General features: G+C 39.9%; 3 protein-coding genes across 3 annotated transcripts; 1 reads left to right on the top strand and 2 right to left on the bottom strand.

Moving 5' to 3' along the window:
* Positions 1-4,536: 4,536 nt before the first annotated feature.
* On the top strand, positions 4,537-8,952 carry LOC103968512 (probable lipoxygenase 6). Its single transcript, XM_009381757.3, has 9 exons — positions 4,537-5,068; positions 5,520-5,800; positions 5,887-6,124; positions 6,355-6,678; positions 6,754-6,839; positions 6,927-7,034; positions 7,140-7,441; positions 7,540-7,806; positions 7,980-8,952. The coding sequence occupies exons 1-9, from the start codon at positions 4,687-4,689 to the stop codon at positions 8,749-8,751; spliced, it is 2,760 nt and encodes a 919-aa protein (XP_009380032.2). The 5' UTR covers positions 4,537-4,686; the 3' UTR covers positions 8,752-8,952.
* A 1,615-nt stretch (positions 8,953-10,567) lies between these two features.
* On the bottom strand, positions 10,568-13,074 carry LOC103968511 (cation/calcium exchanger 4-like). The gene is made up of 2 exons (XM_009381755.3): positions 12,960-13,074; positions 10,568-12,860 (listed from the first exon to the last, which is right to left on the bottom strand). Exon 2 carries the CDS (start codon positions 12,737-12,739, stop codon positions 10,802-10,804), a length of 1,938 nt encoding a protein of 645 aa, XP_009380030.2. The 5' UTR covers positions 12,740-12,860; positions 12,960-13,074; the 3' UTR covers positions 10,568-10,801.
* A 672-nt stretch (positions 13,075-13,746) lies between these two features.
* On the bottom strand, positions 13,747-20,630 carry LOC135595835 (proteasome subunit alpha type-6-like). The gene is made up of 9 exons (XM_065087250.1): positions 20,408-20,630; positions 20,156-20,250; positions 19,967-20,048; positions 19,447-19,543; positions 17,866-17,924; positions 17,653-17,735; positions 14,725-14,820; positions 14,272-14,331; positions 13,747-14,079 (listed from the first exon to the last, which is right to left on the bottom strand). Exons 1-9 carry the CDS (start codon positions 20,481-20,483, stop codon positions 13,987-13,989), a joined length of 741 nt encoding a protein of 246 aa, XP_064943322.1. The 5' UTR covers positions 20,484-20,630; the 3' UTR covers positions 13,747-13,986.
* Between the last annotated feature and the right edge of the window lie 3,977 nt (positions 20,631-24,607).

Below are 24,607 nucleotides of genomic sequence, written 5' to 3'. Positions count from 1 at the left end.
ATAAATTAATCCTAATCCATCAAGCTCGGGTTGTAACATTGATCGTACTACATTCGAGTTTATCATAAGTTTAATAGATTAGATTTACAATCGAAGAGTGTTATATTCTCAATTTGTTTAAAAGAGTCTTTAAAACACATTTCAAAATCTTTTTAAATGAGATTTTTTAAATCATAGAAATCAAATGTAGAGCGTTATTCCATACGATAGTTATTTTGAATCATCGATCATTACTCGACTATGGAAAGGTTCATTAGGCCATCAAACATTACGACCACCATCCCAAGTTTTTTTTGGACAATCCTAATTGACGTGTCATGATGACGAGGTGTCCCGAGCAATGTTAAGCTGATATCAATGTGGACATGATGTTTGGCCAATGTATCGAGTTGATGAGGCATATGATGAGATGCGACGAGACACTAGTTACGTATGTATCAAGCCCCCTTATCAATACTAACATTAAAAGTTTTCAAGAAATTAAATTAAGAAAGCATCAATATGATAATTTTAAAAAGATTAAAAGAAAATTATAATAAAGTATTATATTAATAAAAAAAAAAGAAAGATGAGATGAAAAAAATCAATTGAAAGAATTTAAAAATATTGACTATTTTGGTATTTTGGGGACATAACATGTGGTAATTTTGAAAAAGAAATATAATTGAATTGAGAACTAAATTAGGAATTAAAGCAAAATGAAATGGTATCTTTTGCTAACAATTGACTTGAATAATTGCATGTCTCGAATCATTCAGTTCTTCTTCGGTAACACATAAAAAATGTTTCCATTAGTAATTATGATTTAGAATATGAACAATTTATTCAGATGATTAAACATTAGAGACCTTCGTGATGATGACACCTTTACATCTATAAATAAACCCACAATTATCTTTTCAAAAGCATTTGTCACAAGTCATGCATTACGATAGGGAATATTTGCTTCTCATAATGCGCGAGGTTAGACTCTCTCTCTATAGTAATAATGACTCTCACATTCATTACATCGAGGCTCACATCATAGATCGGATGGAGCTAACCTTCCATCAACAACTAACTCTTTACGTATAAATGAGTTATCTAAGAAGAAGACGACTAAAAATTAGAAGCGACGGATATATTAAAACATTATCATCCTCGCAAAAAAACTTAATCGGTATAAGAACAAAAGAGAATCCGATCTATTGTAATAATAGACACAAGAGCAAAAGATAATTCAAGCAATGAATCTATTAAAATATTATCCTTCTCACAAAATCTTATCGACGCTAAGAATAGGAGAGAATCCAAATAATGGATCTATCAAAATGTTGTCATTCTTGTAAAAATTTAATCGACACAAGAACATAAGAGAATCCAAGCAATGGATCTATCTAAATATTGTTATCCTGCTTAATCGACACAAGAACATAAGAGAATCCAAGAAATGGATCTATCATCATGTTACCATCCTCACATAAGCTTAATCGACATAGGAGGTAAAAAAATTATTAAAATATTATCATCCTCGCATAAGCTTAATTAACACAAGAACAAAAACAAATCAAGGCAACAGATTTAGTAAAATATTATCATCCTCATTAAAGTTTAATCGACACAAATCCAAGCTAAATTGTTGACTCTTATTCTGTCGAGTCAAATCAAAGCAGATTGGAGTTGAAGCTGATAGTAGATAAGATTTCCTCAACTATATAAATTTATTATGAATTTTGTCTTGGGTTAAGACTGATAGCAGATAAGATTTCTTCAACTATATAAAAAAATCTCTCTTCTGTCGAGTGAAATTATCTATTCTGTTAAGGAAAATCTTTCCTCCTAATCTATATAAATAAGAGATCGATATGTTAATTGTATTCAAACTAAAGTTACTTCAATAAAACTTCTTCAATAATTATTCTTATCTTTTATTATTTTCTTGGAAGACATCCTCACCCGTTAACCACATCGGGTCAAGATTAAATCATCTTGACCCACTGCCAGCTTGGGTTGGATTTGGATCAAATCTGCACTGATTCAAACTCGACCCGATCCATTCCCAGACCCATGCCAAAGTTAAAAGACCCAACACAATCGAGTCTTTTTTCTGTGGTGCGTTAGTGCTGCATTTGATTCATTGGAAGTTGAAACAATATAATTCTGCTTCTCTATTCTTCTGCAAACAATTTGAGTCTTTTTTCTCTATTCTTCTGCAAATATATATATATATATATATATTCTCGATTGATCACTTATGATTTTACTATGATTGATATGCTAAATCACGTTTTACGGTCGAATCTAGTCGCATCACTGGCAGAATTGACTGGGTAGAGTAGAGTACGATCGATGGGCGGCAGTGTTTGACCGATGCCAAGTGCATCCACACATAGATTTGGTGGAGTCAAAAGGAAGGATGACACGCCCATGGACGTAACGGAGGGATCACTCCATGACTAGTCTCCCGATCTCGGAACTTGGATCTTCAACCACGGAAAAGCCCAGCCATGGCGTTGGCCACCAACTCCACCCCACCCCGCAAGTCCAGTTCGTAGTTTGAAGTCAAAGTCCGATTCAACGCCTTCGATGGACCTCTCCAAATCCACGTACGTCTCGTGGAACCCTCCTCCTCCAAACCAACGGCGTGCTGCCAGGCTCCGTGGCTGATGGGAAGGGAGGCCTTTGAGGCCCAGTCAACGGAGGAGGACGATTCAACATGACCGTATCGCCCTGCCCTTCCCGGAAGCTCGCCGCAGATGAGACCGGCGAACGCAGATCCATCAAGAACAAAAGCGAAGGCGGTCGTCTCTACAGCTTTGTTTCCTTTGACATAGAGACACATTTGAAGGTGTGTTTGTCAGGGACGACTCGATCGATTCGTCTTAATCATAGATTGCATGTGTAACAATCTGAAAATAATTACACGTCAGTCATAGATCTAATTAATTTTATCTGAATCGTACAGCATCATTTATGTTCAGCAATTAATTTTCTCAAAATATTTTATGATCCTTTAGCACCGGAGGAGTTTAACTCGAGATTCCACGAACAATTATTTTAATCGATAGATAATATAAATTATAAAAATAAATTTTTTAAACTCTGAATAGTCACATAACAAAAGATCTAAGATGATCTATCACGATCAAAAATTTTTGCTTACTAAAATCGGATGTTCGGTTCGATTTCTCTTTTAATTTAGGACTAATATGAAAAGTAAGATAATTGAGAGTGATAAATTAATAAATTTTATAATAGATTGGATAAAAAAAAGATTATAATATGAATAAAATATTTTCTGTTTTATTTACCGATGTTATGGATAAGAGATTGTAGCATCAATCATTAGAAATGTTACATTCCAGAGAAGAACAGAATAAGAAAAAATAATTTGCAAGTGACAAGTGGTAAAGACAAGATTTGAGCTATATTTTTTCTAACAACCATCAAAGTCAGTCTAAACAAAAACTAATAGATTAAGCCAAAACACTTTATAATTACAAAAAAACATCTTCCTAATGTGCGACCCTCCGTAATTATATTGGTATTCACCTTTTATAGTTCATCATTTTTTTAATCACTCATCATTAAAAAAATATTTTTTTTATATTAAAAAATATCTATAGAATATTTTCTGTTCCGATGATTATGTCGACATGATGCATCCTTTGGTTAAGCTTTTATTATTTGTGATAGCTATGCATCGACGAAGATAAAGATGAATATCCTCGTTTCACTTTCAATTTCATATTTTCAAACTCTACTCACGAAATTAACGATCACTCGTTGTCATACAAGAAATGTATGAAAAAGGATTAGAGTGCATAGTCTTCTCCCTTTAAATCGAAGATTTGGGTGACAACAACGGGAAGCTACTTAGGCGAGTCATTAAAGAATTAGACTTCCGATGACTTCAATTATTATAGAGAAATTTCGGTATTTAAATGATTGAAAAGAAGATAGTAAGTGGCATTTACACCACTCATTAGTTTGTGGTTGAGATAATAAATGATAAGTTTTATGTCATAAAAAATAACACCACGAATTCGTTTTTTTACTTGAACGTCACGAGATCGCCATGTCCCTTTATTGGAGAAATTGACTTGGCAGATCGAACTCAACAATCACACCAAGCAAGATTGAATTCTATTGATGTTGTCCTGTGAGCAACTAAAAACATGATAGCAAGAATCAAACAAACAAGTTTGATATCTCCTCCTGTCCTTATGAAGTACCTACGATGAGGAAATCATCCCCATCATGTTCCAATGATCGAGTTGCGGGATTCAGTGTGAAAGTAGTACTGCTTCTGCCATTGATATGCCATTTGAACACCACAGATGGGCATGCCGGTCCTTCGAGCTGCAGAAAATGAACCCCACTACCTGGAAACATCCTTCTTTTCCTCACGGTTGACTTTGTTCTACCATCACGCAATCGATCACACCCGTACAGCATGTGTTTATGAGCTATAAACGCCAAGAAATCAAACAAGAAACGTGCACGAGGTAGAAAAGTAGAAACCAAGGGGCCGCCTGCCGCCCCTCCCTTCTTATATTTGTCAACCCATCCTTAGATCACACCGCAATAATTCTTGTCGCAACAAAACAGAGCAGGAAGAAGAAGAAAGCTCCCCCCCCCCCTTCTTTCTCCTGAAACTTTGCTCGAGTGACTACTTTGATCTTTAGGAAGAAAAGAGGGGAGGGAATGGCAGCATGTAATGAGATCATCGGCGTCTCTCCGCTGGGGAGATCCTCTTTTCTTCCTGGGAATAGATCTGTTTTGCTGGGGAGCAAACAGAACAAGCTCTGTTTTGCCTCCCCTGCTCTGTTGGAACAGAGGAGGAAGGGGAGACTTCCGTCCATGAAGAAGGCCGCGGCGACGCCAGTCGTGGCGACGATCAGCGAGGAGATGGTGAAGTTGGTGGCGGGGAAGCAGCAGCAGAAGTTGAAGGTGAGGGCGGCGCTGACCGTGAGGAGGAAGCTCAAGGAGGATCTGAAGGAGGTCATCGTCAATCAACTCGACGCGCTGTCCGACAAGATCGGCCGGAATGTGGTGCTGGAGCTCATCAGCACGGAGATCAATCCAAGTAAGCCTCGAAACATTTCGATCTGGCTTTTGGTTCTCGGATCACAAGCTCCAGCTCTACTTTGCGTCCTGTTTGATGAGATGGAGGAGGAAAAATACAAAGAAAAAGTTGGACTCTTTTGGGGTCAAGCTCTTTTTACTTGCTTTTTGGTAGATTTAAAGTGGATCTAGTGCTGTTATCAGATCTTTATAGTATAAAGCAAATCCAAAGATGACTCTTTTCAATCTAAAAAAATCCCCATATTTACCAAAAGGAGGTACTTTTTCTCTCTTCCCTCAAGAACAATCATCGATTGTGTCCTTCCAGATCGGCTTTTTCAAGATGGAATCATTGTAGATCATAGTTTTTTCCCTTTTAACTTCTCCAGTTGGCAGTAGATTTGCTGACACCAGAACAAGAGAAAAGCCAATTTCCTTCTTTGATGCCTCTAATTGTTCTCCCTGCAACTCAGGAACCAAAAAGCCGAACAAGAGCGGCGAGACGGTGATCAAGGATTGGTACGAGAAGAAGAACGTGAAGGGAGAGCGCGTGGTGTACACCGCGGAATTCGACGTGGACTCCGCCTTCGGCGAGCCTGGGGCGATCACGGTGGTCAACCGCCACCAGAAGGAGTTCTTCCTTGAGGGCGTCGTCATCGAGGGGTTCGCGTGCGGGCCGGTGCATTTCCCCTGCAACTCTTGGGTCCAATCCACCAAGGACCTTCCCACCAAGCGAATCTTCTTCAGCAACAAGGTCAGCGTCATCCTCTGCGCTTGTTGATCACAGCCATTCTGACATGCAGTTGATCTCATCAGTAGCCATTGATGACTTGAGTGCAGCCATATCTGCCATCGGAGACGCCGGCGGGGCTGAAAGAGCTGAGGAAGAAGGAACTGAACGAGCAACGAGGCGACGGCAATGGTGTTCGGAAGCGGTCCGACAGGATCTACGACTACGCCACCTACAATGACTTGGGTAATCCCGATCGAGGCATCGAGTTTGCTAGGCCAACACTTGGGGGCAAGAAGATCCCTTATCCAAGACGATGCCGTACCGGTCGCCCCCCAACAGATACCAGTGAGTTCTCTTTCCCCTCTGTCGACAGATGGAGTCGAGGATTCTCCTGTCGCTTATAGGAACCACGGCGAGGATGCCGGTTGCTGATCCGTTGACTTGGTCCGCCATGAATTGGTCACCGCCAAGATTGACGAACATGGCGTGATGTGATATCGTTCTCAATGTGCAGAGGTTGACTGCAATCCATGGAAAGCTAACCAAACGACTTGTATTCATCTACATTGGTGCAGACATGGTAGCTGAGAGCCGAATCGAGAAGCCACATCCCATATATGTGCCTCGGGACGAGGCGTTCGAGGAGCTGAAACAGGGTGCCTTCTCCGCAGGAAGACTCAGGGCTGTGCTGCACAACTTCATCCCCTCCCTCATCGCGTCCATCTCCGCTGATAACCATGACTTCCAGGGTTTCCACCACATCGACAATCTCTACAAGGAGGGCCTCGTCCTCAAGCTCGGCCTCCAGGAACACCTCATCAAGAAGCTCCCTTTCGTTCGAAAGATCCAGGAATCGAGCGAGGGCCTGCTTCGATACGACACCCCACGCATCCTCTCCAGTAAGCACTGCGTCCAATTTCTGATTAGCTAAGTCTCTGCTTGAGCTTAATGCGATTTGGATTGTCCACCTGCAGAGGACAAGTTCGCGTGGCTCCGGGACGATGAGTTTGCACGACAGGCGGTCGCCGGCATCAACCCTGTCAGCATAGAGAGGCTTCAGGTGATCCTCCTTAGCCATACACACAGTCAGTAACAAGGGTATTTGGAACGAAGCTCCCCGTAGTGACAAGGGTATTATGGTCTATAGGCTTTCCCTCCGGTCAGCAAGCTGGACTCTGAGATCTATGGCCCACCTGAATCCGCTATCACCGAAGCCCACATATCCGGTCAACTCGAGGGTTTGACCGTACAACAGGTACAAATATTGTAAAAGCCGTCGATGTTGATGATACTGACAGAAAGTGCCATCGTCGCGGCCCCTGATGGATGATTGCTGTTGTGTCTTCCTGATCATATGAAGGCTGTGGAGGAAGGGAAGCTGTTCGTGGTGGACTTCCACGACATATACCTGCCGTTCATCGAGAGGATCAACGCGATGGACCGGAAGGCGTACGCGACGAGGACACTCTTCTTCTTGAATCCCATCGGGACGCTGAAGCCCGTAGCGATCGAGTTGGGACTCCCTCCGGCGCAACCGGGGGCGTCCCGGCCGAGCATGGTGCTGACGCCGCCTCGCGACGCTACTACCAACTGGCTCTGGATGCTCGGCAAGGCCCACGTCTGCTCCAACGACGCCGGCGTCCACCAGCTCGTCAACCACTGGTACAGAGATCGACAACGAGTGCCTTGTGATCTAGAATTCTCGCTTCAGGTAGCCCGTGGACGCGGTGAGGTTCTAATCGGGCGGTGGTGACACGCAGGTTGAGGACGCACGCCGTTATGGAGCCGTTCATTCTGGCGGCGTACCGGCAGCTGAGCGCGATGCACCCGGTGTTCAAGCTGTTGCACCCGCACATGAGGTACACGCTGGAGATCAACGCGCTGGCGCGGCAGAGCCTGATCAACGCCGACGGCGTGATCGAGTCCTGCTTCACCCCCGGCGCCGTTTGCATGGAGATGAGCGCCGCCTACTACAAGCATCACTGGCGATTCGACCTCGAGGGGCTACCAGCTGATCTCATCCGCAGGCAAGCTCTTTATCCTCCATCTAATCTAACTATGGAAAGGACACACCATAATGCACGGTCATACAATTGACATCCGATCATTTACTGAGTTGCATTCTGGCACTGTATAATTCCCATGCAAAAGAGACGAGTGATTGGGGAAAATAAACGCAATTTGACGTCCAAAATTTCAGGGGAATGGCAGTGGAAGACCCCACGCAACCACATGGCGTCCGCCTCGTCCTCCCGGACTATCCGTACGCCGACGACGGTCTCCTCCTCTGGTCCGCCATCACCAGCTACGTTCGCTCCTACATCCAGCTCTACTACCCGGACTCGGACCCGGGCCGCATCCGCTCCGACTCGGAGCTCCAGGCCTGGTACCACGAGTCCATCAACGTGGGACACGGTGACCACCGCGACGCCCCCTGGTGGCCGCCGCTCGACACCTCGGACGACCTCGTCGCCTTCCTCACCACCCTCATCTGGCTCGCCTCCGCCCAGCACGCCGCTTTGAACTTCGGCCAGTACCCGCTCGGCGGCTACGTCCCGAGTCGGCCCCCGCTCGTGCGGCGACTCATCCCCGACCCGGAGCGCGACGCGGACGAGTACAGGGCCTTCCTCGCCGACCCGCACCGCTTCTTCCTGTCAGCCATGCCCAGCGTGCTGCAGGCCACCAAGTTCATGGCGGTCGTGGACACGCTGTCAATGCACTCGCCGGACGAGGAGTACCTGGGGGGCACGCGGGAGGGCGCCGCCGCGTGGACGGCGGACAAGGAGGCCGAAGCGGCCTACCGGAACTTCGCCGACGAGGTTGCGGCTGCTGAGGAGGAGATCAAGAAGCGGAACGTGGACCCGACTCGGCGGAATCGGTGCGGAGCCGGGGTGCTGCCTTACGAGTTGCTGGCGCCGAGTTCCCCACCCGGTGTAACGGGACGGGGAGTTCCCAATAGCGTCTCCATATAAGGGGAGGTAATCGCTCTCGACGGTGAGGGGAACATGGATTCTTTTCTTCTTTGTAACTCGTAGGACAAACCAGAGCTTATATACAAAAGATCGAGAACAATATTGGAAATATAATGTTAGAATTATTGAATGTAGAAAGGAAGACATGATTATATGGAAATGTAAATGGTATTGGAATTTATATTATCCCCTTTGTGACAATTATTTAAGAATGCTAATTATGATAAGTCTGGAAAGATCCAATTGTAGCTAAACTAGATGGTTACTTATTTGATTTCCCTCTTTTGCAATGATATAGTGTATCAAAAAATATAATGCAATCAAAATCTCTTACTGACTGCATTAAGAAAAGAAGCACTTGTTTCATCAGACTCAATTAATTGTACATCAATATGTAATAAAAAGAATTGCATGTATCATTTAATTCCTAAAAGAAATCCAAGAAAAAAACTGGCATCAAATGATCTGCCCATTCCGAATACACACAAAAATGTTACTCCATTGATTGCTCAAATTATGGCACCAAATAAACATTCATAGTTTCTCAAAAACTCCTAGCAATTATCCAACAAGTCCAAATTACTAAACTAAGGATGATCATAACATCTACTAATAGGAGTATTGAACATAAAGCTTGACAGCCATCAATTTGAGCTGGTCACATATTATTGGAAAATAGGTTACATTATGCAATATTTTAATCTCTAAAAATATGACCTAACTTCTAGGCTGCTCATTTAATCTTTAAGCTCAGCCGGGGAAGATTATCACACTAATGCCAGATAAAACATCAGAAATGTGGTTCAAGTACATGGACCATCAAGCTTGTTCCAGGAGAGCTTACCAAAAAGAAAGCAAGTGCCATAAACTCATTGCAACACAATAAGACTTCGAAGAGCAAGAGTGCCAAATCTAGTTCTAAATAGCATCTTGACATGATCAAACAACCCAATCTCCTAATCATAGCAAGAACTTACATGACCTGTTCTAGCATTATCAATCTGAAACAATGAAAATCAGGTGGTTTGGATAAAGATTGTTTATTTCAGAGAAACTAACTTCTGGGTCAAAATTATAAGAAGCAAATAACGATTACAAACAAAAAGAAAAAGCAAGAGACATAAAAGTTCACAAGAAATTAACAATTATATAAAAAATTCAAGACGAAGATGAAATTACCAAGATACAGCGATCAGCATGTCTAAGATGCAATAGCTCTCACAAAGAAATGGTGGTGCGGAAGCAAATTGAAAATCAAACAGAATATATAACTTTTTCACCATACAATAACAAGAAGCTGTAAGGCTGCAACATCTTTATCCTCCACGATTGATAAAAATCACATCGAAAAAGATATAAACAACATAAGTTTAAATTATTCTCAAGCTGATGGTTCTTTGTACAAATGTCTAGAACAAATAGGTTTAGCAATCCAAGGTCGAAATGAAATCAGACAAACACATGGTAAGAGAAAGAAAAATGTTTTCAGCCATACACAATGCTATATTAAAAGTTAATCTCAACTAGAAGACACCCTCCTTAAAGGAATTCCCTTTTGCAAGCACAAGACAACAGATCATTAACAAGTAAAAGAACAATACCTCAGGTGGATACCTGACATTCAATAAGAAAGAAACTACAGTTATCTATTCACAAAGTAAATTACCATGTTTAATATATTACCCAAGAGCAGTACATGAGAAAGAATGTGCGACTCCAAAGACAACACCGGGCAGAGTTTCCCAAGACAACACCGGGCAATCAAAGGGTGATTACCCTTAACACATGAACAAGTTCAATGGTAAGTGCAGCAACATAAAGAAAATCCATCTTCATATGTAACTCTTATAACATCTGAGACTTGTGACAGCATATCCATGTACAGATGCAACCTTGGCTTTCTAGGCAAACTCAACACTTGACCACCACAAAAAGGTACTTCATATAATCATGGCTTCCAAGTTCTTAGTGTGGAAAGTGGTAGGGAAGACCAGCGCATCAGTATGCCAATGGCAATTCAGCTTTCCAGTTCTCCTGAGAGAAAGATAGGTCATTGCAAGCCAGCCAATGGCAAGAGGCCAATTGCATTGCTCACTCTAATAATCAGAAATATGAGGTAAAGTGTTATTAGGCCAAAGCCCAACATCTTGTTAGGACACATATCATTCCGTGGTAAGATGATAAGGGCCCAAACAAGTCCAGATACAAGAAAAATCATGGTGTACACCAAGGTGCTATCTTGTGGTAGCACATAGGATTTAGGAGCAGTCGACCAAGCTCCAAGCAACATTGACATCCCCAAACCAGCAAGCGTGTTGAACATTGGTCCTGCATAGCATCCTGACATCGCAATCTGCACACCATCACCCCCGTTTACAGCCAAAGCAACATTTGACATCAAATCTCCCATTGAATTGCCCCATGCCAATACTGTCAGTCCCAGAATGGAAGGATTTATCCCCAAAATCACACCCAAGGTCACCAAAAGAGCAACCAACTCATTAGCAACAATGTAAAACCATGCTATGCTCATGAAAAACCCTCCTAAAACCCATGGAAACAAATACCTCCGTGGTGGATGATCGGTGCTGGTGTACAGGAAAGCAACAGCTGCAAATCCAACACCAAAGAGGCCGCCTACAATGTAAGCAGCAATGCTGATTTTAGAAGTCTCCTGGGTATTCCACACGAATGCCAAAAGAATGGGGGCGAAGAAAGCACTTGCAACTGCATATGGTTTTGACCACCTTTCTTCCTCAACGATTGGAATTGTCAACCTTCTAGGGATGGTCAGGGGCATCTCCATTAACAGAAATAGTTTGGAAAATGAGAAAACCGATGCTTCTGCCTCTTGTTCATTCCAACCCCATAAAGGCCTGGAGCTGTCAAATGAATTCGCTCTGCTTCCCTGATTCGAATAAATAGCCACATGTGAAGCCCACATCCACTGTGGCAATGAACCATGCAGATGTGACACCTCGTTGTCAAGATCATCTTCAAGAAGACTGCTATAGACGGACACATCCTCTTCACTGCCAAGAGAAAAGATGCTTCCTCTAACTGGGAGCAGTGGAGTCACCATGTCTAACTTCAACTTCCGAGCATGCTTCCTCAGAATCTCATTTGCTGCCACGGTGAAAGCATAAACCAAATAAATCGAGACAAACAAAACTGCTCCCCAAAGTGTCACTCTTCCAACAAACAAGATCAAGGACAATGACGCCAATGTCAATAAAAAGAAGCTAATATCTCTGATGAAGCACTTTCTATCAATCTGAACATTCTTCTCCGCCACAAATAAAGCGACAGTTCCAACAACTATGCAAGTGACGAAGACAGCTCCACCCAGCACACTATTAATGCCAACCTCGCCAGCACCCGTACCGATGAATGCTGCAATGCTCGCAAATACATCAGGAGCACCATTGCCAAGTGGAAGAAGAGTGACCCCAGCAACAGTCGGTGGAAGCTTTAGTAAGATGGAGAGTTTCTCTAAGCTACAGCAGAAGTAATCTGCTGCGGTGTTCCCCAACGTGTAGAACAAAGCTGCCAGCCATAATACAAGCACAGCATATCCCAAAACGCGAAATTTCCCACAATCACAATAGAAAAAAGTAATGTAATCGATGATTCCACCGGAATTGCACTGCCTATGCGTCTTCAAGAAGTCACAGTGGCTGGCGAAGCCCTCGTGCTGGCGTATGCCAGCACATGCCACGGTAGGATTCGCCAGGGGTTCGAATGACTCGTCCATCTGAGCGATCGGGACGGACCCATTTGTCGAATTGGTGAAAGAGAGCTCGGCCATCCTCCGACGAGGATAGAGGTCAGATTTGGAAGTATGACCGAGGGAAAAATTAGATCTTGGACCAAGGAAAGGGTTCCTGAGGCAATCCTCTCCGTTGTAGAAGAACAAGAACAATACCAGAGAGCAGAAGGCATTGAAAACCGCGCGAAATCTGGAACGGCGCGTATGGATCCCAGCCATGTCGGTGAGGTACGACGATGGTTCCTTACCCCTTCACCGGAGATCTAGGGTTTGGGTACATGGCGAATTCAGCGCAAAGTTGTCCAGGGGTCGAATTGGGGGATAGTTTGGTATCCAGGAGCTGGAAATCTCGCGTTTATGGGGAAAATCGAAGGCAAAATAGGGTTTTAAAGCCGCAGAAAGATCGATTTCTATTAAAATTAAGGTTTCCGGAGAGTACCTTCGGGGATGACGACGGGAGGTCTCTGGAATCGCCTGCCGCGGAAGGCTTCCAAGGGTCCAAAAATATTCATGGTGACGGATATGCCATGACACACGACACAAGTCACGATCCATAGACGCGGTCGGCGGGGTGCGTCGCGTCAGTCTGTCGAACCTAAATCGTAACTTAAGTTACGGGCTTATCGTGGTGTTTAAGCTGTACTTAGGATTGGCAAGCGGATCGGAGTCTTTTGGCCAGTCTGATTAATTCGATCAGTTTGAATGAGTCTATGTAAAAGGTTCCGCTTGAGTTAGATACTGACAGGGGACGTGTTCGACTCGCAAATTGCAGCTCGTCATATGATGACATAGTGGAGTAGAGATCTGAAGTCATGTAAGTATCAAAATATGTTGCTGAGCCCAGCCTACCAATTTACTATTACATATGTTAATTATTATTCACTTATGATTCTTTTCCATCTGACATCAATCTTTATATAAGTCGATATATCGATTGACGCCTGAGCTATCCACTCAATCACATCGAGTTTCTTATGCACGTTGGTTCAAAATCAAATCGAGTTGATTTGGACATTATGATTTAGATAGTCATATTTGTTCATAGAGTTAGAAACACGACTAGCTTTTGCAGACAGATAATCCGCAAGCAAACTCTGTTCATAGGACTCGTAAACTCTCCTAAAACATTCCACATCCAGACAATAGCCTAATAGGCAAGTAATGTTTACTGGGTTTGTTTAAACAATACTCCTAAAATATTCCATAGACTTTTGTTTTCAATGCTGTGACATGAATATTGTCTTATAAATAGAGAAAAACATATCCACATGAATATTGTCATGCATCCAAGGTTCGACCAGAAATTTTCACTAATGCATGCATATTGGTGTAACATTCGGTTTTAAGATAAATCAGGTTATCCTCAACCAGTGTAATCACAGAAACCAAGAGAGAGTTACCAAAGTCCCAAGCATGACTCCTCTGGAATCGAAACTGAATCAAGCTGTAGATGAAATAATCTACCATCAATCACGTTCACTGATCGCTGTGAGGTGTTCATCTATCTCCTCTGTCGACAACACTCTAAATGCTGGATCATCATTCCTCACAACTCCCACCTAGGGAATAACCAATAACCGTAAGTCAAAAGCAAGATTGGAAGCACTATTTATGGACGAGCCTAAGATACAGTGGAAAAGAAGTAATTTTTTTTTTTAATGTGAACTACTAACAACTTCTGCTCGAGGCTAGTTTTCTCCAGCCTTTCAAATGAAATTACTGATACTCATGACCATAAATCAAGAAATTACCTCAATCTCTGTTGCTTTAAAATCCTCCTGCAGAACTGATTGCAGAGCAGATATTGCAGTCTACAAGGCAAAAACCATAATTACAATCATAAATTCATTAATAAGAAAATGCTAACCTAATTTCAAAATATAATAGTCTTCTACAAGCACTTTATAAAAGAAGCAATTTCGACATTGTATTGACAAAAAGAAGAAACAAATGGTGGAAGAATTAGAAAGAAATAAATAAAATGCCTAAATCTCAAATGAGACAAAGCAAGTACCAACTCAATACACTAAATGAAATCACCAAGGAAGAAACAAAAGTACATCATCTTACCCATGCCAGCAGGTCAAAGGACTAGAAATTGCAAGTCATGATATTCACAAGAACAAATTTTCAATCAATGATAGGTCATTCTAAGATAGGAAACAGATGCTTAGTGCATATTAACTGCAGTCTCAGATTCGTACCTGCACAGTTTCCTCATACGAGAATGCAGGATCAATCTTCATTTTCTTTTCCAAGAAGTTGATTGCCTCTTGTTCTTTCAGGCCAGCACTCGTAGCCTGAAAACATAATACTCAATTTTTATTTACCGTCATAATTACATCTAAAAGGTAAAAACATAATGGCAAAAGTTAGTTTGTTTAACAAGGAATCTAGAACCAATTCACAACTTAGTATAACAACTAAACATTTTAAGTAAAAGTAAATTGACATGAGTTCCAAAGACAAATAAGATAATGCTACAACCCAAAGTAAACCTGCAATCTAAGATCAGTAATCAACAGCCATTTATAAAAACAATATTAGTTTGCATCATCAACTAAGGGAATTAAAGAAATCAGTAGTAAATTGGTTTTATAAATTTAATCTACAACAAGTGCCCATTAGATTTTACAGAAAAAAAAAACTACTCCAGGGTCAAATAATCAGCAAGCCACAGAGCTCCATGAAACCCCATGGCAAGCATCAACTCCAGCTAAGTTAGAGTTTCTCTCCATATACCATCCGCTGGTCTAGCATATCTAGCTGTTTACAACCTATTCATCTACTTATGACAACAAGAACAACAATGATGATGATGTCGATGATGCAGTGCGGCTAGCTTTCATTTACAATTATCTGGAGTTTACCGACATTGGGTCTCTCTTACATCGGCCATCTAGCTCTTATCTACTGCCTGCTATGAAACCCATATAACAATGTTCTGTTCAGATTCCAATATATCTAGCTGAGAACAGTCCAAAATCATTGCATAATAGCAAAAACAATTTGGAATCATACTAAATTATATCCTTGTATGAAATCAAAAAGCATACTGATTCATTCGATGCTCAATGACAAAACTCAAAAAAGAGTCATTAGCACCACTATATATGACAATTATAAAAATAATAATAATGTGTCATAAATGTCAGTTTTGTTTAATAGTTTCACATATAACCCAATGACGCTCACCAGTGGCTATTACTGTGACTAATTATTTTTAAAGTAATTTCTAGTTAGCTAAAAACTCAGATTTATCCTAAAAGAAAGAATTACCTTATCTCTTTCTTTCATCTTCATAGTCTCATTAAAGTTAAATTATGTTGATTTAGTAACGAGCTAGAAAAAGAGCAATGAGAATAATATAAACCATCGGCAAATCTCGAATCAATTTAGCAGTTGGTTATCAGCTTTTCCAATGCAAAGAAAATATATAGGTCAGGCTATGCCAACCTATAGTGGATGTGAACCTCAGACAATGAGGACGCATCACATCATAACTGCACCAATTTGATCGATCAGGAAGAATACGACTTGTCTTGAGCTAGATCAGTCATGTGGAATAAACAATAGCTCTAAACTGAACAACATCCTATATATGGATTTTTCTTGGCTAATAAAACAATGCATACATAAAGGTGGGCACTATTGAGTTAAAACCCATTACTGAACCAAACCAACCCCATAACTTTGTTCAGATTACAAATGGACTCCATTCAATTCATTTTCAATATTGTAAGATTTCAGTTTATGGTTGTGTAAAATCAAAAACCAGGAAAACAAAACCAGACCCGTATTGATTCGATTAACTTGAGTATGAGCCCGAACTGATTGATTTGGCCCTTCCTAAATAGTTAACCTGACCACACAATTCACCGTTCCACGAAAGTTTCATTTAGAAGATTGCTCTCTCTATCTCTCTCTCTGATCAAAGCCCTTACCTCATTGGTTCTCTCCCTCTCCATCCTCCTCGTCCTTTCCTGTGAATCAAGCTTGCGTGGCACCTATTCTGAGGGCTCAAAAGATACCCTAGAGGAGATTCCTAAGCTCCATAACACTTTGCTGATCTTTGAGATCTGCAAGTTATTTGTTGTCATATATGCAACAATAGCTCGGTGTTTGGCAGCAGTGACCTCACCTATTTCTACTAAGAACCCAATCTAGGTTAATTCAAGGTATTTACTTGATTGTTTTTTCACTTTATGAGAGTTTGCTCATTTAGATCAAATATTGTATAAAGAAATAATCTAGTAAACCTTAACTTGTTGGCATAGTTTTTCCTAGATGTTTGCACTAGTTCTCACTCCCTTGGCTCCCCGCATGACCTCCATCTCCTTGAAACCCATCTCCCTTCCCTTTGCCACTGCACCAAAACTGTATATTTAGTTTGATTTGGTTCAAACAATTGCTCGTTTGGTCCAAGTTCTGATAAAAGTATTCAAAGGGGTGATTTCAGATGAAAGTATCAGGAAACCGAAACTTGAGCAAATTAAAATAGGTCAAGACCAACTGAACAAATTATTTGCTCACTTTCTCATCACTATTGTAGCGACAGCATATGTTGTTTGCATCAGTTTAGCATAACATTAGACTAACTAGATTGTGAACTCCAAGGAATCATGATGATTTTTTATGTGAATCAAACACCTTATTGTACCACAAGTTCAAAGAACTCATCATAATACCTAAACTATGTAATCATACATGCTTCAACAAATAATTCATTACCATATCTAACTTGATTCCAGATAACAAATGAAAAATGTCTACATGAAAAGGATGCAGGACCATGCCTATACCATCTTCCACTCACATATTCTGTATCCAATATAAGAAATCACAAGGGCTCTATGAACACAATTTTTCAAGTATACTACAAAAGAAATCAAGAAAAAAATGATGCAATTGGTGAAATCTGGTTTTTTATATAAATGGTGAAATCTGGCACCACCACAAGTCATCTGGGATAAGATGCATAAAACTAAGCAGGCCTAAGTGTAAAACATTTCATGATAATTAGCACATGAGATTAATCAGGTTTCAACTTTTAAATTTGTACCCATCCCAGCATCCATCTCTATCTTTAGATAATATCCAAAACTGTTGAAATAAGTACAAGAGCACCATACCTTGTGCCCAAAGAAATGCCCCGCTGGGTCACATTTAAATAGTTGAGGCCCTTTCTCTTCATCAATACCCAAGACCATAGCAACTACATAACAAAAACTATAGTAGTAAGAAAAACAAAGAAAGAGGGGGAAAAGACTAGGAGAATCCATATATAGATGATACTCCATTAATTTCTTTCAGTATTATGAATCTCAGATATTGTCGGAAACTACCTACTCCAAGAGGTCTCATGTAGGCATGCTGGGTGTATATCTGTGATTTGTCTGCTATCCTGTATGTGCATACAATAGAAAATAAGACTACCAATATAAAAAATCCAGCAAGATGAAATACTGAAAGCATTCCAGAGCAGGGAAATAAAAAGGAACATCCCAAATTATGTTGACATACCTAAAAGATCAATAACAGAAAATAGCTGGGGCTATTTAAATAGAAAACAAAAAATATATATAAACTTTAGAAATAACAAGGCTGGTTAGTCATAAAAAGCTCTTAGCCAACAAGCACTGATCCTTTTAGTAGGCAATCATTTAAATTCAAGGAATAACAAAATTACTTTAAGCAAGTCACAAAACTCACCCTTAACCTGAAGGCGAAGTTATGAAACTATGTTGAACTTGACTAGTTATGTCTGATTTGATTAGGGCTACTCAAACCAAACTCATGGGCTAGTTAGTTGTAGTTATCCACATGCATTAAGGCCTTACATTAAAGGAGTAAACTCTTAAAGTTCCTTTGTTTCTTTTCTTTTGAGAAGCAACAAAAGTTGGCTGTTATGAATTTTGCACAGAGAATACAGCTTAATTGTTGGAACAGACCAAGCCATGTTCAACCCTATTAAAACATGTTTGAACTTTGTGTTTGCAAAATGTTAATCTTGTGATCTTGATAACCTCTTTGAAGGTCTATTACAGTTGTAAAGACCCCATGTGAAAGCAATTTGCAAAACCTGAACGATTCATTTCACTAACAAATGATTCTTATTCCAGGTCATTGATCAACAGTCAACAACTGATTATGAACAGATATTGACTAACTGCAATTTTCAGAAAAAAAATTGTTACATTTAGTTATAAAAATTCTGAGCTTGCCTCAAATGAACCTACCCCGAAGGAACAAAATTAAACTTCTACATAGATAGGGATCGCCTAACACTAAAGCCCGACCATCAGATTAATTCTTACTACCAGAAGCGCCAACTACCGGACTTCCTACTTCGACACTGAGTTCAGTGGCTTATTTGGTAAACTTCTCTCAGTGAAACTGTAAACAAATGTTGAATTCCTGATCTTGATCTTTATAAATCTCAATGGCACATCACATGCAAATACAACAGTTGCTTATGAGTTTGCCTGCTTTTTCAACTATAACAGTAAATGAATCCCATTCTCACATGAAAAACATGTATGCATACTTTTCACACATGATGAATTCTTCGCATGTACGTTAGATGTCTTGCTAGAGACGTACAGAATTATAATAATTCACAAGAAAAATCGTACTAATTTGCCATTGGTGGGAGATATTATGACATACAACAAATACGGAATCTTACTACAACAATTACAGTAAGGGTGTCACTGCCTAGATGTAAAGGTGCTACAAACTATCAAAAATCTTAAACACCAAAAAGAGAACTCTTGTTAAATCTTAGAAAAAGCACATCCCAGTGGCAAAAGACTGAAGCAGACTGCTGGAATATGCATAAATTGACACACGTGATGATAAAAATATCAGAATTGCAATTGATTTATTCATTGTAAGATATATAAGCTGGAAGTTAATGACCATACCATTTGGCTAAAACATCTACAGGCATCTCATAACCCCATTTAAAACGAAATTCAGCTGCTTCATTTCTTGCTTGTTGGACTAAAGATCTTGCATCAGCTACAACAACCATATACAGAACAATGTCAATAAAACCAACAAATTATGGTTGAACAAATCATCTGAATCCAAAACAATAACAGCACCAAATAAATCAAATATTCTAATATAAAACATCAAGAGATATTTTTTCAAGAATTTTTACACAAGACTTTGAAGTTGAAGGAAATAGTCCTTTTATAATAACTAAAAATTATAATTGGAAGTAGGATATTAAGGTAGCTGTTGTTCTAAAAAACGTGTCAAGTTGTTCTAATCTAAATAAAAAAGCATCATCGCTATAATACAATGATGTCATCGCCATAATCCAAACTGTTTTGCCTGCTCTTTAATGTACTTGTTGCTAGCCTTCAGATTTTTCACAAGCTTGCTCACGTGATTGGGCCTTATTTATTCTAGAAATAAGTAAGAAATGTAGAAAACCTGTCATCCCAGTTGCTAACAGTCCGAGGTACTTTGTAATTGGAAAGAGATGCGTGACACTGATCTGATCCAGAAGCTTGTCCTGCATTAAGTTTTCCAAGACAAATTAAAAACAAAAATTACACTCCAATAACAAAAACAATATAACATTTTCGATAGTGTTAAAGAGTGAGTTGAAGAAATACTCACGGGAACCTTCTTCTGAGTGACGACGCATACGGAATCCTTTCCTCGGACTCCAATCGACGTGATCCCGGAGGCCTTGACGGCCTTAAACGCATACTCTGTCCCAATCAAGGAAAAGCACGCTTCAAACCAAAATCACAACCCTAAAAATCGCGATTCCTCGTATTCTGCAAAGCCAATAGAACAATCCGGCTTCGAGAAAGCGAAGGATCAAAGGTTACGCCTTGGGTGGGAATCAAAAACCCTAGGGCTTACCGACTTGGTAGAGACGGCCCTCGGGGGAGAAGATTGTGATGTGTCGATCGTAGCCGGCTCCAGTTCCGCGACTCATGGCGCTGTGTCAGCTCTCTCTTCACCCGGGTGCTCTACGGTTTCTCCGCGAGCCTTGGGGTTCGGATCAAGATTTATGTCTATGGCGACGGATCTCAAGCGCTGAGGGAAGGAAGAAGGCGGCCAAGCTGTGCTTCGGCTGCAAGAAAGAAATGCGTTTTTGCTATTACATCCCTAAATATTCTTTTTCCTCTCAATTAACAAAAATATTTTTTCAATATTGACCCTAAATTAGTTCAATTAATCCTTTGCCCCCTGTATCTTTTGGTAACATAAGATGATTTCATGCTTGGGCGATTCCCTATAAAATACTCATATTTTAGATTTTTTTTAATTGATATTTCCATTTTTAAACAGTCTTTTTAATTTTAAAAATAATCAAAAATACTTTTCAAAAAAATTTCTACTCATTTTCATCGGTTTTAATTTAAATTGTTAAGATCTTTTTTTAATAACATTTATCATGTTTTTATTGATATACCAAAAACACTATAAATGTTATTAAAAATATTATAGGAGATAGGCTAATAATTCTTTTAAATCATTTATATTATTTTTAAATAAGCTTTATAGTATTCTTATTATGGTGATCAAATTGTTTTTTTATTTCTATCTAGGTAATGTTGTTTCTAAACTAATATAAATACATATTTGAACTATATCAATGCTTCGTAGTGTGTATTGATTTTATTTGATTTATTTATAGTATTTTTATTATGATGACTAAAACATTATAGTAGATGAGAAATTTTTTAAAGAATAATTTTAATATATTTTAAAAAAATTAAGGATACTATTTATAAAATATAAAATATAAATATTTATTGAAAATATTATATATATATATATATAATATATTCTATATGTGTTAATTATGCTTGTTGGTATAGGTATCCTACTATATTAAGAGTTGGGATATTTTTTATTATCCACATGGTGATGGAGCGAGGATCGATGAAACACTCCCTAACTCATCTCTTTACTAGTCCATGCCCATTAAGATGTAAGCGAAGATATGGATGGACAAAGCGCTCACATAACTCAAATCAGGTTAAGCTTAGTTTTAGTTGAGTTGATCAGAAGTCAATTGCAAGTCATTTGGCTTGATTGAATTAGATAAAACGCTATTGATAGGGAATCTACCGTCAAATGACATGTGGTTGCCATGTGAGATCCAAGTCACCATCCACTCATTTGCCTATGTAGACAAAGATTCAAAGTATAGAACCATAAACCTCTTTTTTCGTCAATTACAAGCTTCCTTTTCTTCCGTTATAATAAGAAAAATAATTACAAGCTTTCTTTTCTTCCATTATGATAATGAAGGACATTACAAACTTTCTTTCCCTTATTCAAAGTACAAAAACACATTCTAAACAGGGAAATGAGAAAGGACTCTCTCTATTCTCAAATTTCTCGAGCCCACATTTAAAGACCTAGGATTACTAACCTGAGTGTCAGATGGACCAAGCTAGGAAACCTCCCCCAACTCTAGTCTTCATGTGGTGGCATAGTGGGAGCGTAATACTTCCATCTCAAGAGCATAATATTTCCACCTCAGGAGACCGACACCTTCACCTTGGATTCACCTTGAAGCCATCTTGGAGTCACCTCAGATCCACCTTGGAGCCATCTCAAAACCACCTCAAAAATATTTCAAACAATCCTACGCAAACGGGTTTGGACTATATTAGGTTGACCAAGATACCAATGATATTTTTTCCTAACAATTTGGCACTAAAAAGAGGACTCGATGTCACAAGAATATATGCTTACCAACCCTCTCAATGAACCATCCAACGAGGAGGCTCTACCTCCAACCCACAACACTTTTGCTCGAGGGTCAACTGTCATCATTCTCATATGTGGATATTTCAACCTCAGCACAAACACCGACGAGACACTGACGTCCATTCAACGACTCAAGCCGTCGCTCCCTAAACTCGATCCACTTAGTCGTTTCTGCCAAGGTATTCCTAAACCTCGCCTATCAAGTGCATATGCTTATGGGCATATTACAAATTGTTGCCCTACTCCTACCTCAACTAACCCAACAAACAACATCGCCATTTCAACCACGGATGATGCCTCAAATGCCAATGATATTGACACTCCTTAGAATCCACATAACTGACATGATGCTAGCATCTTACGATTGCATAAGGTTTGTGGAACTACTAGCCAAAGGAGCACCCCGCTCCCAAATAGTGGAGCTCGATGCACTACTACACTATTACTTTACTCTACCCTAATCCAAGGCCCAATCAGTGGATTCAATGAATGACTCCATAAAGGTCCAATTGTAATAAATGGACCAATGCTTAAACGAGATATGGTAAGAGTTCTAGTAGTACATGAGGGAGAATCTAGTCAATCCCACCTCAGGTTGATCCTCATTCACCCAAAATATTCAAGAGGAACTAATCCCGACCAACTTCCATCTCCCATTGCTTGAAGCCTTTGACGATAATATCGACCCAATCGAACACATTATCACCTTACATGCTTAGATGTCTCTTTATAACACCCCAGACACTCTAATGTGTCACATGTCCCTAACGATGCTAAGAGGCCCGGTGCAGAAGTGATACACTCAATTGAAGCCACTCTCGATTGGCTACTTTGCTCAACTCGTAAGAGAGTTTGAAATATACTTTAAGAATGTACGTTTGAGACCATCGATGACAATATTGCTTGAACTCGGGTAGGAGGAGGAAAAGATACTTTCTGACTTCATCGCTTAATTTACCAAAGAATATGAGGCATGTAAGAAGTTCATCCATCACTTGTGATTCAAGCCTCAATGATGAGGCTTAGGTGTTTTCTCATTTTTTGATCATTGGCGGAGAGGCCATTAACGACTATACTGGTGAGTCAGGAAAACCCGACCTATGTGAAGAAAAACCCATTATAGTAGAAACACAGGCCCCTCGTGCTCGAAACACTTGAATAAAAAAAACTCGACCGACAAGATGAGATCCCAAACGCTCCCATATCGGACAAACTAAACAACTCACTTCAAACCCCTCTTGTAAGAGCCCCAAAGTATGCTTTCAGGGGAGGGACAAATGCTAGGGAATCTACTATCAAGTGACACGTGGTTGTCAGGTGAGTTCTAAGTCGCCCTCTACCCATCTTCCTATGTGGACGAAGATTCAAAGCATGGAAACACAAGCCTTTTTCTTATCTATTATAACAAGGAAAGTAATCACAAGCTTTCTACTCATCTTTTACGATGGAGAAAGACGATCATAAACATCATTCTCTTCGTTTATGATAAGGAATGATATTACAAACTTTCTTACCCTCCTTTAATGTATAAAAACATATGAAAGAATTTTTTTCTTTATCGAAATACTCAAGCCCATATTTAGGGATCTCGAATTACTAACTTAAATGTCGGAGGGACCAGGTCGAGAAATCTCTCATCATTCAAGGTATACAAATATATCATAAATAAGGAAATAAGAGAGTCGGAAGGGTTTGGTCTTCATACAAGTGGCACCTCGGGAGCTTAACACCTCTACCTTGGAGCCACCTTGAAGTCATCTCGGATCCAACTCAAAACCACTTTTGATCCACCTTGGAGCCATTTCAGATCCACTTTAGATAATCCTACAAGTCTGAACCACGTATAATTACCCAAAATATGTCAATGATATGTTCTCTTAACAATTACAAACAAATATTATTTTTTATATTTATATATTATTATGATAGGTAAAACTTTACAAATAATAATAATATTATTATTTATAAAATTTGATTCTATTAATTAATTATGATGATATTTTTATTTTTAAAAATAAAAAAAATAATTAAAAAATTGGAGAACCCGTTGGTTCTCCATCCCAACCGGAGATTCTCTATCCAGTTCTCGTCCTGGTCTCAACAAGGAAGATGATGAAGATTAAGGATTAGGGATAAGAGGACAGAGACACAAAAATACTTTCTGCCTCGCCCCTCTTTACGGATTACCGAATAATCTAGTCTTGGATATCGGATGTCGGATCTCAATTAAACTTGGGATTCGAATCCGTTTTGGAAATTCCATGTGTTCAAGAATGGATACCCACGTCATCGGATCAAATTCTCAAAACAAAGAAGAAGGCGCGATTGAGCTTG

The sequence above is a fragment of the Musa acuminata genome, chromosome BXJ1-10 (assembly GCF_036884655.1).
Source record: "Musa acuminata AAA Group cultivar baxijiao chromosome BXJ1-10, Cavendish_Baxijiao_AAA, whole genome shotgun sequence".
In the NCBI taxonomy this organism is placed as follows: Eukaryota; Viridiplantae; Streptophyta; class Magnoliopsida; order Zingiberales; family Musaceae; genus Musa; species Musa acuminata.
Note: the sequence above shows the minus strand (reverse complement) of the source record. Positions and strands in the feature narration are given on the sequence as shown.

Bases quoted from the DNA above. Each gene is read 5' to 3' on its own strand.
- LOC103968512 (XM_009381757.3), top strand. From the start codon at position 4,687: ATGGCAGCATGTAATGAGATCATCGGCGTCTCTCCGCTGGGGAGATCC. The intron at 6,840-6,926 runs GTGATCCTCCTT...TATGGTCTATAG, and splicing joins TCAGCATAGAGAGGCTTCAG to GCTTTCCCTCCGGTCAGCAA. The intron at 7,035-7,139 runs GTACAAATATTG...GATCATATGAAG, and splicing joins AGGGTTTGACCGTACAACAG to GCTGTGGAGGAAGGGAAGCT.
- LOC103968511 (XM_009381755.3), bottom strand. From the start codon at position 12,739: ATGGCTGGGATCCATACGCGCCGTTCCAGATTTCGCGCGGTTTTCAAT.
- LOC135595835 (XM_065087250.1), bottom strand. From the start codon at position 20,483: ATGAGTCGCGGAACTGGAGCCGGCTACGATCGACACATCACAATCTTC. The intron at 14,821-17,652 runs GTATGGTGCTCT...TTATGTTTTCAG, and splicing joins GGCATTTCTTTGGGCACAAG to GCTACGAGTGCTGGCCTGAA. The intron at 14,080-14,271 runs GTAATTTCTTGA...GTTATTCCCTAG, and splicing joins TTAAAGCAACAGAGATTGAG to GTGGGAGTTGTGAGGAATGA.